Here is a 14,484-nt window from a genome sequence, read left to right on the forward strand (position 1 = left end):
AGCCCAACATAAGTGCACCATTTCACAGATGGGCACTCCTGCAAATTTACAACTTTTTGGCTACTAGAAATTTGCACACTCATTATGAAGCTAGTTTCGTCACCACAGAACGAGGCAGGCATCGTAAATTAGTTTTGTTTTCCAACTATCAGGAAAGACTGAACAGGCCAGGGCTCTTTTCTCTAGAAAAGAGAAGGCTGAAGGCTGACCCGATAGTTGTCTTTAAAATTATAAAGGGTTTGATAGGGTAGACGTAGAGAAGATGTTTCCAAAACTAGGGGCCATAGATAGAAGATAGTCACTAATAAATCCTATAAGGAATACAGGAGAAACTTTACTCAGAGAATGGTGAGATGTGGAACTCAGTACCACATGGAGTGGTTGAGGCGATTTAACATAAATGCATTTAAGGGGAAGCTAGATAAGTACATATGGGAGAAAGGAATAGAAGGATCTGTTGATGGGGCGAGATGAAAAAAGGTGGGAGGCAGCTCGTGCAGCAAAAACACCGGCATAGACCAGTTGGGGCGAATGGCCTGTTTCTGTGCTGTAAAATTCTATGCAATTCTATGTAAATCATGAGTTCACTGCATGCTCCTCTCCAAATGCAGACACATTTTATTGCCTGACAACTGTACCCAGGTTTACACAGTGAGTAGGTGCCCATGCATGCTGTTATTTTACAAGTACAATTTACAACGATTGAAATGTTGACAGAGGTGGCAGTCATCAGTAACTGTGCTGAAAGGTGTATAAAATATATATTTTTATAAAGTGGTCTAGATAAACAACATCACAAATTATTTTAAGAGTTAACTGTGCCTTGTTTGTACTGGTGTAACGATTGTACTCACAGTGCTATGCAAGAACAAACACCCCGGGCTCTTTCTTGTAAGTTCACCAGATCAAGTCCGTCTATGTTCCAGGTTAACAACGAGATCTTACTTTCGTCTACTTCTGGCTGGGCACTGTCGCCTTTGCTAGTCTGCACATTGTCAGTGTCCGTCAAATCAATACTGCATTAAAAAAAAATGAACAGTAAAAGAATGTTAATCTGTACCATATATGTAGCTATCTTACAACAGTGACTCCACTTCAAAAGTACTTCATTGGCTGTAAAGCGCTTTGAGCTGTCCGGTGAAAGGCGCTATATAAATGCAAGTCTTTCTTTCTTTATCGTAAATGCTCTTAAATTACATGGCCTAGAAATTCAGTTGGCTGCGCCAGCCGTTAGCACCTTAGGAGGAGTAGATGTCAGGCGTTAGGCGGGTTGCGCCCGGGCGCAGCGCGAACTGCGCCTTGCCCCAACTTCACTAGAGATTTAGCGCCGGCGCAAAGTCTTTGCGCGCGCTCATGATGTCATTTCCTCATGCAACGCCCTTTGTGCGCCCCCAACCGGAACTTCAGTCGCGCCGCCCCATTGTGCGCCTGGCACCCCTAGCGACTGTGAAGTGGAACGGTGCTCAGCCGCTGCAGGGCGCGGGGGGCGCAAATTAAAGGGCACTCATCCTGCAATATAAAAGGCTGCCATTTTGCAGCACACCTTCTTGCGAAACGGATCTTTGGAGAGAGACCAAGGTAGATAGCTTTCTGCTTTGGCCCAACACTCGGACAGGTACTTCTAGGCTTCAGGCCACAGCTTTCAAAAAGTTTTTGCCTTCATTGACATCTCATTGTTTGCCAGCATATTATGGGGGCTGCAATGGGTGTCAACGCTGGCTTTCTCAATTACATCCAAAGGGCTCAGAGACGCCGTGAGAGAGTGGCAGCCCTGGTTAGACGGAGAGGGGGCAACAGGCGTCGGCAAAGGAGGCCTTACCCACCCAGGGTATACCGCCAGCAGTTCTCCTATCTCCAGATGTCTGAGGAGCAGTGTGTTCGGAGGCTGCGATTCAGAAGGGAGGTGGTCACAGAGATCTGCCAGCTGCTTGCCGTTCATCTGCAGCCACAGCTGAGGAGCAGGACGTCTCTGTCGGTGGCAGTGAAGGTGACGGTGGCTCTCAACTTTTATGCCACCGGCTCCTTCCAATCCGCTACTGGGGACATTGCCAACATCTCCCAGTTCGCCGTGCATTGCTGCATCCGCCAGGTGGCCAATGCCCTTTTCAAAAGGAGACGTCAGTTCATCTCCTTCTCCATGGCCCTTGACAAGCAGCAACAGCGTGCAATGAGCTTTGCAGCATTCGCGGGCTTCCCCATGGTGCAGGGCGCCATTGACTGCACGCATGTGGCTTTGCGGGCACCTCTGGAGAATGCCGAGGATTACCGCAACCGGAAGGGCTACCATTCGCTGAACGTACAGCTGGTGTGTGACCACAGGCAGCTCATCCTAGCTGTCAATGCCCGCTTTCCAGGCAGCAGCCACGATGCCTTCATCCTGCGACAGACTTCTGTGGCAGACATGTTCCAGGCACAGCCTCGCCCACGAGGATGGCTTATCGGGGACAAAGGCTATCCTTTGTGTACCTGGCTGATGACCCCGCTCCGTGCGCCCAGCACCCCTGCTGAAGAGCGATACAACGAGAGCCATCAAGCGACCAGGAACATCATCGAACAAACAATCGGCGTCCTGAAGCAACGGTTCCGCTGTCTCGATCGTTCCGGTGGAGCCCTGCAGTATTCTCCGGAGCGAGTCTCCCATTTCGTGGTCGTTTGCTGCATGCTGCACAACCTGGCTATCCGCAGGACTCAGCCACTGCCACCACAGATTGGAGGACCACCTCAGGAGGAGGAGGAGGAGGACCAGCACAGGAGGGAGGCACAAAGTGCAAGGGCCGCCCGTCGCCGGCTTATTGAACGTCGGTTCTAGGCCCCCTCTCAGGGACTGGCTTGTGCCAATGTCAGCAGATGAATGTAGCCGCTCCACAAGCCCTCAGCCGAGCAGGGCAACCAGGACTTAACCAAAAAACCATGCACACTGCAATTTAACAACAAAAATTTATTGAACACCTCTGCCCTTCCCACATTACATGCTCATGTGGAGAAGCCCCCTCCAAAAACACAAAACTACCAGTCTCGGCCTTACAAAAAGAAAGGACACCAGTCTCGGCCTTACACAAATAAAGAAAGACACCAGTCTCGGCCTTACACAAAAAAAGATAGACACCAGTCTCGGCCTTCATATATCAAAAAACCTTCTCGGCCTCATATATAAAAAAAACACATGGCCACACCTTCTACTTTTTCTCCTGCGAGGGTGATCCACCTCGCTTCCGCGAGTGGCCCCTTCCTGCCCTGCAGCTCCTCCTCAATGGGACCCCAGCGGCTGCAGCAAGGCTGCTGAGGGGCAGATGGCGAGACGGCAGATGCCCTTGGGGGTCGGCCTGCACCAGCTCTGGCCTTGGAGTGGCCGGCTGCTGACTGCTCCAACTCTGGCTGGGCGGCAGCAGTGTGTCCAGCAGCTCCTGGCAGCTGCAATGGCGGAGTGGCAGTGTCGGCTGCAGGAATGGTGGCAACCTGGCAGATCACAGGTGCTCGCTGGTCGCCTGACACATTGGCACTCGCACGGGCCAGCACTGCAGCATGCGCAGCAAACAGCTGAAGGACAGACTGCTGGGCTGCGAGTGCCCTGGCGATGCCTGGCTGATCCAGCGAGGGTGGCAGCAGTTAGTGCCCGTGTGGCCCTGGTCTGTGTCCGCATCACACCAGCCAGTGAATGGACGGCACGACTGAGCACTTGGCTAGAAGCCGACTGTGCTGCCGCGAAGTCCTGCAGACTCCTGGCCTGTGCTGCCGCGATGTCCTGCAGACTGCTGGCCTGTGCTGCATTGATGTCCTGCAGACTCCTGGCCTGTGCTGCATTGAACTGTTCCAGACTCCTGGCCTGTGCTGCACTGAATTGTTGCAGACTCCTGGCCTGTGCTGCCCCGAATTGCTGGACACTCCTTGCCAGTGACTCTATGGAGTCAGGCATCCTTCCCACTGCAGCCATGAGCTCAGTGTGCCTGCGCTCAGCCTGGACGGCCATTTCCTCTAGGAGGCGCACCTCCTCTGCGCTCACCGTCGCAGGACTGGAGGCCGCACTCACCCTCTGGGGAGAAGTCCGCCGAGCTTCCCCACCCCTCCCGCGTTGCTGCAGGCCGCTGGGCCCCGGAGCTTCACTCTTCTCCGACCCTTCCCCCCGGCTCCCCTCCAGGGAAGACGTGTCCCCTACATCGCCATGGGCTGGCACGGCTGAGGGTGGCACTGATGGGCCGGCTTCCTCTTCCTCCTCCTCGTCTTCAGAAGGGCTGACAGTGGCAGCTTGAGGGCCCGCCTCCTCACCTGGCGATTCACCATCTGAAAGCAGGAAGGCACAAGAGTAGCTTTAGAGTGAGGACAGGGCGGCAGCGAGGGAGGCATGAGTGGTGCCATTCACCGCATTGGTCGGACAGTGGCAAAGGATGCTGATCTGATGCGCAAGTGGAACGAGAGAGGTCCAAAAGGTGATGCCCTTACCATTGGTGCCCAGAACAGGGTCGGCATCTCCAGTGGCGACGGGGCCAATCAGCCGGCCTCCCATAATGCGCTCCACATGCTGGTCGAGGTCGGAGAGCTCTTTGAGGTCAGGACGGCCTCCCCCGGTCTCAGTTTGGTTGCGCCGGTTGTGCGCAACCTTGGCCTGCAAGAGAAAGGACGGCCTCTAAGTAGTGTGTAGCCCTGATCTTGTCTGCACTGCCTCCCATGGTCGAATAGCTTGGACAGTGTGTAGCCCTGATCTTGTCTGCACTGCCTCCCATGGTCGAATAGCTTGGACAGTGTGTAGCCCTGATCTTGTCTGCACTGCCTCCCATGGTCGAATAGCTTGGACAGTGTGTAACCCTGATCTTGTCTGCACTGCCTCCCATGGTCGAATAGCTTGGACAGTGTGTAGCCCTGATCTTGTCTGCACTGCCTCCCATGGTCGAATAGCTTGGACAGTGTGTAGCCCTGATCTTGTCTGCAATGCCTCCCATGGTCGAATAGCTTGGACAGTGTGTAGCCCTGATCTTGTTTGCAATGCCTCCCATGGTCGAATAGCTTGGACAGAGTGTAAAGTGCTGAATGTGCAATTGATTTTCATGCCAGGCCCATAGCTGCTGGATGAGGGCTGGCCATTAGGGCTTTCAGGTCCCTTTGCCCATAATGTGAGGTGCACATGCAAGGATGAGGAGGACACTGGAAAGGGTACTCACCCTGACAATCCGAGTGAGGTCGTTGAACTTCTTCCGGCATTGTACAGGAGTCCTGGCAACCACGCTGTTGGAAGACACCCTGTTGGACACCTCCCTCCAGGCTTTCCGGTAGGCGCTGGGCAGCGGCCTCTTGCCACCTTCTGGGTACAAAACATGGCGCCTGCGCTCCACTGCGCCAACCAGCAGCCTCAGGTCACCATCACTGAAGCGCTGCGCTCTCTCCCTGGCCTTCTCCATAGTCCTGGGCGTTGTACAGGTGAAGCTGAAGTGGTCAGGCCTAGGTTGAGGGCTTCAGTGTGCAGGGCGTGGCAGGCAAACAAATACACCCTCCCCCTTTAAGAGATGACCGGCGCCAGAGTGTCTGCCGTCAATCAAGAACTCGCCGCACCTGCGCTGCGCCCGGCCTCGGGGGTATCGCTCAGCACCGCCGGCTTAGCGCCTAAAGATAGTCGTGCATCACCTGTTCTTGCGCAGCAGCAACCTCTTGGGGCGATGCGACTGAATATCGGCGAACGGGGCGCGACTTTGCGCCGGGCGCAAACTTTAGCGGCCGCCCGACTTTACCGCCCCAAAAGTGGCTATACTGAATTTCTAGGCCCATGTCTCTGCCTTCTCCTCTCTCCCCACTCTCAGAAGCAGCATCGATGGTACCACACTTTGTGAAAATACTTATATGCACATACTTTCTTCCTCTTACACATACAAATCACAGTAATGTATCAACAACAACTACTTGCATTTATATCGCGTCTTTAACATGATAAAACGTCCCAAGGTGCTTCACAGGAGTGTAATCAGACACAAACTGACACTGAGCCGAAGGAGGAGATATTAGAATGGGCGACCTAAAGGTTGGTCAAAGAGGTAGATTTTAAAAAAGGTCTTAAAGGAGCAGAGAGAGGTAGAGACAAATCGTGTTTAATGAGTTTTTTGATGAGGTAACAGAGGTTTCACCCAGACATTTAAGCAATTATATAGCAATAATAAATTGGTTTGGCTACATTAAAAATTTACTATTTATCATTCTTAAATGACATAATTAACAGCAGGATATTTCTATATAACACACAAGCAAGTTGTTGCATGTCACTCTTAAAATGTTTGGCACCCTGTACATTAGTGATACAGTATAATTCAGTCGGAGGGTGGGTGGGCAATACTGCTGTATAACACAGATTCTCCAAACTTTTCAATTTCTGCAATTAAATCGTCTTCCTTTTAAACTGCACTATTTCTTGTAAAAGTATATTCTTTAACCATTTAGCAGTACTCTTCCCTCTAGTCATTAATATTAGCAAAAAATTTTGGCTGAGAGTATAAGGCAAGCTTTATATTCACAACAGCTTTTTACTAACATTAATTACTGAGCGGAGGAAAATATAGCTCTTAAAGTAGTAAACCCAAAGGTTCTTTTTTAGGATAAGACAGAATGTTGCAGAATACACATTATGAGAAGCCATGGAATATGCAATTAATAGATCCAAAGAATAGATCTGGCCAGGGTAAATTGGAATCAAAGATTGGCAGGCAAAACTAATCGAACAATGGCTGCCTTTAAAGAGAGATGGTTTGGGTACAGTCGAGGTACATTTCCACGAGGTGGAAAGGTAGGGCAACCAAAGTCAGAGCTCCCTGGATGATAAGAGAGCTAGAGAGTAGGATGAAGCAGAAAAAGGGGGCATATGACAGATGTCAGGTTGAGAATACAAGTGAGAATCAGGTTGAATATAGAAAGTTCAGAGGGGAAGTGAAGAAGAAATAAGAGGGGCAAAGAGAGAGAGATTGAGAATAGATTGGCAGCTAACATAAAAGGGAATGCATATAAATTGTAAAGTGATAGCAAGAGGAGGGGTGGGGCCGATTAGGGTCCAAAAAGGAGAACTACGCATGGAGACAGAGGGCATGGCTAAGGTACTAAATGAGTACTCTGCATCTGTCTTTACCAAGGAAGATGCTGCCAAAGTCATAGTGAAAGAGTAGGTAGTTGAGATACTGGATGGGATAAAAATTGATAAAGAGGCGGTACAGGTAGACTACCCTTTATCCGGACTTCCGAAAACCGAAACCCTCTAAAAACCGAAGGTTTTTTCGTTCAGCGTAAGTCGTGCGTACGACTTACGCTGAACGAAAAAACCTTCGGTTTTTAGAGGGTTCCGGAAGTTCGGATAAAGGGTAAGTCGTGCGCACGACCCCCCGCCGACCCCGCCAGCCCCGACAACCGCCGACCCCGCCAGCCCCGACAACCGCCGACCCCCCCGCGGACCCCGCCAGCCCTGACAACCGCCGACCCCGCCAGCCCCGACAACCGGCGACCCCCCCGCGGACCCCGCCAGCCCCGACAACCGCCAGCCCCGATAACCGCTGACCCCCCCGCGGACCCCGCCAGCCCCGACAACCGCCGACCCCCCCCCGCGTACCCCGCCGGCCCCGACCCCGACTGACTTACGCTGAGCGTCAGCGTAAGTCGTGCGCACGACCCCCCGCCGACCCCCCCGCGGACCCCCGCCGACCCACCTTCCGAAATCCGAAATTCTCCTTTATCCGAAACTCGGCTGGTCCCGAGGTTTTCGGATAAAGGATAGTCTACCTGTACTAGAAAGGCTGGCTGTACTTAAAGCTGATAAGTCACCAGGACCGATGGGATACATCCTAGGATGTGGAGGGAAGTAAAGGTGGAAATTGCAGAGGTACTGGCCATAATCTTCCAATCCTCCTTAGGGGTGACTGTCTGTGTGGAGTTTGCACATTCTCCCCGTGTTTGCGTGGGTTTCCTCCGGGTGCTCCGGTTTCCTCCCACAGTCCAAAGATGTGCAGGTTAGGTTGATTGGCTATGATAAATTGACCCTTAGTGTTAGGGGGATTAAAATGTGTGGGGTTACGGAGGTAGGGTGGGATATGTGTTGGTGTAGGGGTTACGGGGATCGGGTGGGATATGTGTCGGTGCAGGCTCGATGGGCCGAAATGGCCTCTATCTGCACTGTGGGGTTTCTGTGATTGTGATTCTGTGATACGGGGGTGGTGCCAGAGGGCTGGAGAATTGTAAATATTACACCCTTGTTCAAAAAAGGGCGTAAGGATAAACCCAGCAACTACAGGCCAGTCAGTTTAACCTCGGCAGTGGGGAAACTTTTAGAAATGATAATGAGACACAAAATTAACAGTCACTTGGACAAGTGTGGATTAATTAAGGAAAGCCAGCAGTAATTTGTTAAAGGCAAATCGTGTTTAACCAACTTGATTGAGTTTTTTGATGAGGTAACAGAGAGGGTTGAGTTTTTTGATGAGATAACAGAGGGTTGATGAGGGCAATGCGGTTGATGTGGTGTACATGAACTTCCAAAAGGTGTCTGATAAAAAGTGTCACATAATAGGCTTGCCAGCAAAGTTGAAGCCTATGGAATAAAGTGGTAGCATGGATACAAAACTGGCTAAGTGACAGGAAACAGAGAGTAGTGGTGAACGGTTGTTTATCAGATTGGAGGAAGGTACACAGTGGTGTTCTCCGGGGGGTTGGTACTAGGACCACTGCTTTTCTTGATTATATATTAATGACTTGGACTTGGATGTACAGGGCACAATTTCAAAATTTGCAGATGACTCAAAACTTGGAAGTATAGTGAACAGTGAGGAGGACAGTGATAGACTTCAAGAGGACACAAACAGGCTGGTGGAATGGGCGGACATGTGGCAGATGAAATTTAACACACAAAAGTGCGAAGTGGTACATTTTGGTAGGAAGAACGAGGAGAGGCAATATAAACTAAAGGATACAATTCTAAAGGGGGTGCATGAACAGAGAGACCTGGGGGTATATGTGCACAAATCGTTGAAGGTGGCAGGGCAGGTTGAGAAAGCAGTAAAAAAGCTTACTGGATCCTGGGCTTCACAAACACAGACAGAGTACAAAAGCAAGGAAGTTATGATGAACCTTTATAAAACACTCGTCCGACCTCAACTGGAGTACTGTGTCCAATTCTGGGCACCGCACTTTAGGAAGGATGTGAAGGCCTTAGAGAGGGGGCAGAAAAGATTTACAAGAATGGTTCCAGGGATGAGGGACTTCAGTTACGTGGATAGACTGGAGAAGCTGAGGTTGTTCTCCTTGGAACAGAGAAGGTTGAGAGGAGATTTGATAGAAGCGTTCAAAATCATGAGGGGTCTAGACAGAGTAGATGGAGAGAAACTGTTCCCATTGGCGGAAGGGTTGAGAACCAGATGCAAGGTGATTGGCAGAAGAACCAAAGGCAACATGAGGAAAAACATTTTTACGCAGCGAGTGGTTAGGATCTGGAATTCACGGCCTGAGGGGGTGGTGGAGGCAGATTCAATCGTGGCTTTCAAAAGGGAATTGGATAAATACCTGAAGGAAAAAAATTTGTAGGGCTACGGGGAAAGGGTGGGGGAGTGGGACTAGCTGAAGTGCTCTTGCAGAGAGCCAGCACGGGCTCGACGGGCCGAATGGCCTCCTTCTGTGCTGTAACCATTCTATGATTCTATCCCATAGGCAGCCCGATAGTGCACATGCTGTAAGTTGCAAGTCAGTTATGGTCAGTGCAATGAAGGAGGTGCAACTTAGATGTCACCCTCATCATGTATTCTGTTTATGACATTCCGATTTTAATTAAACAAATAATATTAGGCTGCAGTTACTCCTTTTTTCCCTTAAATTGCTACTTGTTACGTTTTTGGGTCCTTTCCAGATTTCTTGGCTCCTATATCTTCGGCCACTCTCATAGGCAAGTTGCAAAGCCTTCAGAAGTGTCTTGGCTAGGCTCCAGGAATGTGCCCGGGATAATACATGGAACACTGTTTCCGTGAATTATCTTAGCTACTAGAATTATCCTGTACCTCTCTATAGGATCTCTCTCCTGTCTTCAGTAAGCAGCAGCGCATCACATCACATCATCAGCCCTAATTTTAGGGTTAAACTATTAGTGAACTTATTTAACAAAAGATAAATAAGCAAATCACTAATACAATATATCCATATTTACTTAGAAATCCATCCACATGGGACCCAGGAAATAAAAATAAAAGGTCGCAATCTGAATGCTCAGCTAGTTTTTGTAAATAATCGCTAGATACGCAATGATTCTTTTCTTGTATTTCCGACAACAGTGCTTGTCTGAACTATATTGCTTGGAAATTCCAAACTGATCTGTTCAGATTTAAACAGTTACAGATCCTTAAATCCCGAAACCCCTCTGCCTCTCTTTCCTCCTTTAAGACGCTCCTTAAAACCTACCTCTTTGACCAAGCTTTTGGTCACCTGCCCTAATTTCTCCTTATGTGGCTCGGTGTCAAATTTTTTGTCTTATAACACTCCTGTGCAGCGCCTTGGGACGCTTTACTACGTTAAAGGCGCTATATAAATAAAAGTAGTTGTTGTAGTAAATATTCCCCAAAACTGTTACCAGGACTACCTGGATTGGTACAGCTGTCAACCACGTTTGAAAATACGAATCACAACAGTTGGCGTTTGTTTGAAAGCAGCATGGCTTCCTTCTCAAACCTTGCAGGCAGGCAAATTAAACTAGCAACCATTGTTACAGAGGTATAAGCAAGCTGTGGGAAAGTTTCTGACTGTAGCCAATTATTTGAAAATCAAGGATATTTCAGGGATGTGCAAGGGGATGTTCTCCACATCAAAGGTGTATTTGTGTATGTAATGATTAGAGTATATATCTATCTATCTATATATATATAAAAAGGAGTCGATCTGTCTGTCCTTCTGTCTGTCTGTCCTCGGGTGTGCGTCTGTCCGGCTATGCGCTCGAAATTTATACCGCGTACCTACGCGCGCGTTACCTCCGAAGAAAGCTTACGCTTCCGGGACGCTGGTAAGCGTATTTACTTTTCGGTTGGACGAAAATTGTTTGCGCCTTATGCAAAAAACCTTCAAAATTAAACACATTATCTGCTAGCATAGATTGACTGACGTCAAGGTTCGACCAATCCTGTGCCGTCACGATTGACCAATCCTACAGTACGGTCCCCTGATGGTTGGCCAATCGGTGTGTGTGTGTGTGGGCGGGACTAATCGTTTTCATCTCGGGGATCTGGCAGCCATTGTTTCAGTGCCATGACTTCAGCTTCCAGCTCAAACTACTTTGAAAGTTAGTATCTCTTTTTAAAATAACATAAGATTTACCAAAAACGTTTTATAAGTACTTTCACTTTCATCTTTCAAGGTATTAAGTGTGTGTGTGGGCAGGACTAATCGTTTTCATCTCAGGGATCTGCCAGCCATTGTTTCACTGCTTGCAGCTCAAACTACTCTCCTTATCCAGCTTTGAAAAAGTTAGTTTCTCTTTTAAAAATAACATCAGATTTACCAAAAACGTTTTATAAGTACTTTCACTTTCACCTTTCAAGGTATTAAAAAGGTAGAAATGTTGCCCGGCAGCACATTCACAAAGGGACACAGACAGGGCCCCAAAGCCTGGCACTCGATTTAAACCGCCCGGCCCAAAACAGCCCTGGCAAAGCCGGGCTCCCCCCAGCTATATCTATATCTATCTATCTATATATATAAATAAATCGGTCGATCTGTCTGTCCTTCTGTCTGTCTGTCTGCAGGTGTGCATCTGGGCGGCTATGCGCTCGAAAGTTACAGGGCGTACCTACGCGTGCGTTACGTCGAAAGAAAGCTTACCTTTCCAAAACGGTTTTAAGCGTATTTACGTTTCGGCCGGGCTAGAATCGCGCCCGCGGTATCCGAAAAACCTTAACATTCCGCTCATTAGCATCTCATTATCCGCTCATTAGCGACAGAGTGACCTCGAGGTCGACCAATCGTACGCCGGCTTGCTGCCGCGTGCGGCCGGGCCCTCCTACGGTCGAGTGACGGGACGATTGACCAATCCTACGCTTTGGTCACCTGACGGTCGACCAATCGGTGCGTGTGTGGGCGGGCCTTATCGTTCTGAACCGAGGTGAGTAGCCGCCATCTTGCTTCCATTCTTTTTCCTGCTTTCTGCGTCTTTCTTTTCAAATATACATTTCCAGCAAAATAAAATTCAATTTATTAAATTCTTTTAAAATAAATCACTCATTTGTAAATATTTTATCTAACCTGAACATTCTTTCTCCTACCTTTGCCCCTTTTTTTCTTAGGCCTGAAAGCCTGGGCCTTTCTTGCCCATCCAGGCCCGAGCTAGGTAACTGGGCTGCTGCTAAGCTCCTCACCCCCCCACCCCCGCCCCCGGTGTCACGTTACCCGGGGCAACGGCGTCAGCCACGAGGGTCAGGGTGCGTGCGCAGCAGGAGCAGGTGAGACTCTGTTCCACGCTCGGCTCGGGCGGGGGGGGGGGGCGGGGCTCTCGAGAGTGCGGATCTCGGCCTTGGTGAGCGGGGTTATACCGGCAACGGGAGTGCGGGCCGGCTGGGGCTTGGAGAGCGGGCCTGGGCTCGAAGAGCGGGGCTCTCGGGAGTGCGGGGCGGCTGCGGCTTCGAGAGCGGCGCTCTCGGGAGTGCGGGGCGGCAGGGTTACCCCGGCAACCGGGCGTGGCCGTGGCCGTCTCTCAGCCTCAAGCCCTCCCTTCCTCCCTCCCCCCGCCCTTCCCCTCCCCCCCTCTTCCCCTCTCCCCCCCCTTCTTCCCCTCGCGCCCTCCCTTCCGCCCTCCCCCCTTCCTTCCCCTCCCCCTCCCTTCCGCCCTCCCCCCTTCCTTCCCCTCCCCCCCGCCCTCACTCCCGCCCTCCCTTCCCCGCCCCCTCTTCCCCCCCGCCCTTCCTCCCCCCGCCCTCCCTCCCTCCCCCGCCCTCCCTTTCCCCCTCCCCCTTCCCCCCCGCCCTCTCTCCCCCCGCCCTCTCTTTCCCCCCACCCCTCCCTCTCCCCCGCCCCTCTCTCTTCCCCCCACCCGCCCCTCTCTCTTCCCCCCACCCGCCCCCTCTCTTCCCCCCACCCGCCCCCTCTCTTCCCCCCCACCCGCCCCTCTCTCTTCCCCCCAGTCGCTCTCTCTCTTCCCCCCCAGTCGCGCTCTCTCTCTCTCTCTCTCCCAACAACATGCCCTCGAAAAAGCCTCGGCACCGCCGGGCACTTCAGCTAGTCTATATATATAAACGAGTCGATCTGTCTGTCTGGCTGTCCTTCTGTCCTCGGGTGTGCGTCTGTCCGGCTATGCGCTCGAAAGTTATAGAGCGTACCTACGCGCGCGTTACCTCCGAATAAAGCTTACGCTTCCGGGACGGTCGTAAGCGTATTTACTTTTCGGTCGGACCAAAATTGTTCGCGCCTTATGCAAAAAACCTTCAAAATTAAACTCATTATCTGCTACTTAGCATCGATTGACTGACGTCAAGGTTCGACCAATCCTGTGCCGTCACGATTGACCAATCCTCCAGTACAGTCCCCTGATGGTTGGCCAATCGGTGTGTGTGTGTGGGCGGGACTAATCGTTTTCATCTCAGGGATCTGGCAGCCATTGTTTCACTGCCATTACTTCAGCTTCCAGCTCAAACTACTTTGATCATCCAGCTTTGAAAAAGTTAGTATCTCTTTAAAAATAACATAAGATTTACCAAAAACGTTTTATAAGTACTTTCACTTTCATCTTTCAAGGTATTAAAAAGGTAGAAATGTTGCCCGGCAGCAGATTGAGAGGGGGACACAGACAGGGCCCAAAAGCCTGGGACTCGATTTAAACCGCCCGGCCCAAAACAGCCCTGGCAAAGCCGGGCTCCCCCCAGCTATATATATATATATATCTATCTATATATATAAAGCGGCTCTTCTGTCTGTCTGTCTGTCCGCCTGGTCTCTATACGTTTGGAAGTTACAGAGCGTACCGACGCGCGCGTCGCCTCAAAAGAAAAGCTTGCGATTCCGGACCGGTCATAGGTGTATTTACGTTTCGGCCGGACAAAAGTCCCGCCCGCGGTATCCCAAAAACGTTCAGCGTTCTGCTCATTAGCATCTCATTAGCGACCGTGTGACGTCGAGGTCTTCCTACAGTTGAGTGTCGAGTGACTCGACGATTGACCAATCCTACGCTTCGGTGACCTGACCGGTCGACCAATCGGTGCCCCCACACTTTCTGTGTGTTAGGGAACTAAGGTAAATATTTCAATTATGTGTTAGGCAATTAATTAACAATTTATTTGAGTTTTATATTGTGTTTAGCAACCACCCGCCCCCTCCTCCTCACCCTCGCGCAGGGGGGACTCGGGGCCTGAAGCTGAAAAAATTTCTCTCTCTCTCTCTCTCTTTCTTCCCTCTCTCTCTCTCTCTCCTTCTCCTCTTCCCTCCCTCTCCTTCTCCTCTTCCCTCTCTCTCCTTCTCCTCTTCCCTCTCTCTCCTTCTCCTCTTCCCTCTCTACTTCCCCACTCAGGT

The 14,484-nt window shown here is 50.6% G+C and overlaps 1 protein-coding gene across 3 annotated transcripts in view; it reads right to left on the reverse strand.

Annotated features, from left to right (window-relative positions):
- tdp2b (tyrosyl-DNA phosphodiesterase 2b) overlaps positions 1–14,484 on the reverse strand; it is a 71,160-nt gene that overhangs the window by 30,473 nt on the left and 26,203 nt on the right. For all 3 annotated transcript variants that reach the window (XM_085988948.1, XM_085988947.1, XM_085988946.1), the window contains one exon: positions 855–1,016. In XM_085988948.1, the coding sequence (XP_085845074.1) occupies positions 855–1,016 (162 nt within the window). The remainder of the gene's footprint in view (positions 1–854; positions 1,017–14,484) is intronic.

Source organism: Somniosus microcephalus, chromosome 5 (assembly GCF_052327205.1).
Source record: "Somniosus microcephalus isolate GS21.2 chromosome 5, FLI_Smic_1.0, whole genome shotgun sequence".
NCBI classification, from domain to species: Eukaryota; Metazoa; Chordata; class Chondrichthyes; order Squaliformes; family Somniosidae; genus Somniosus; species Somniosus microcephalus.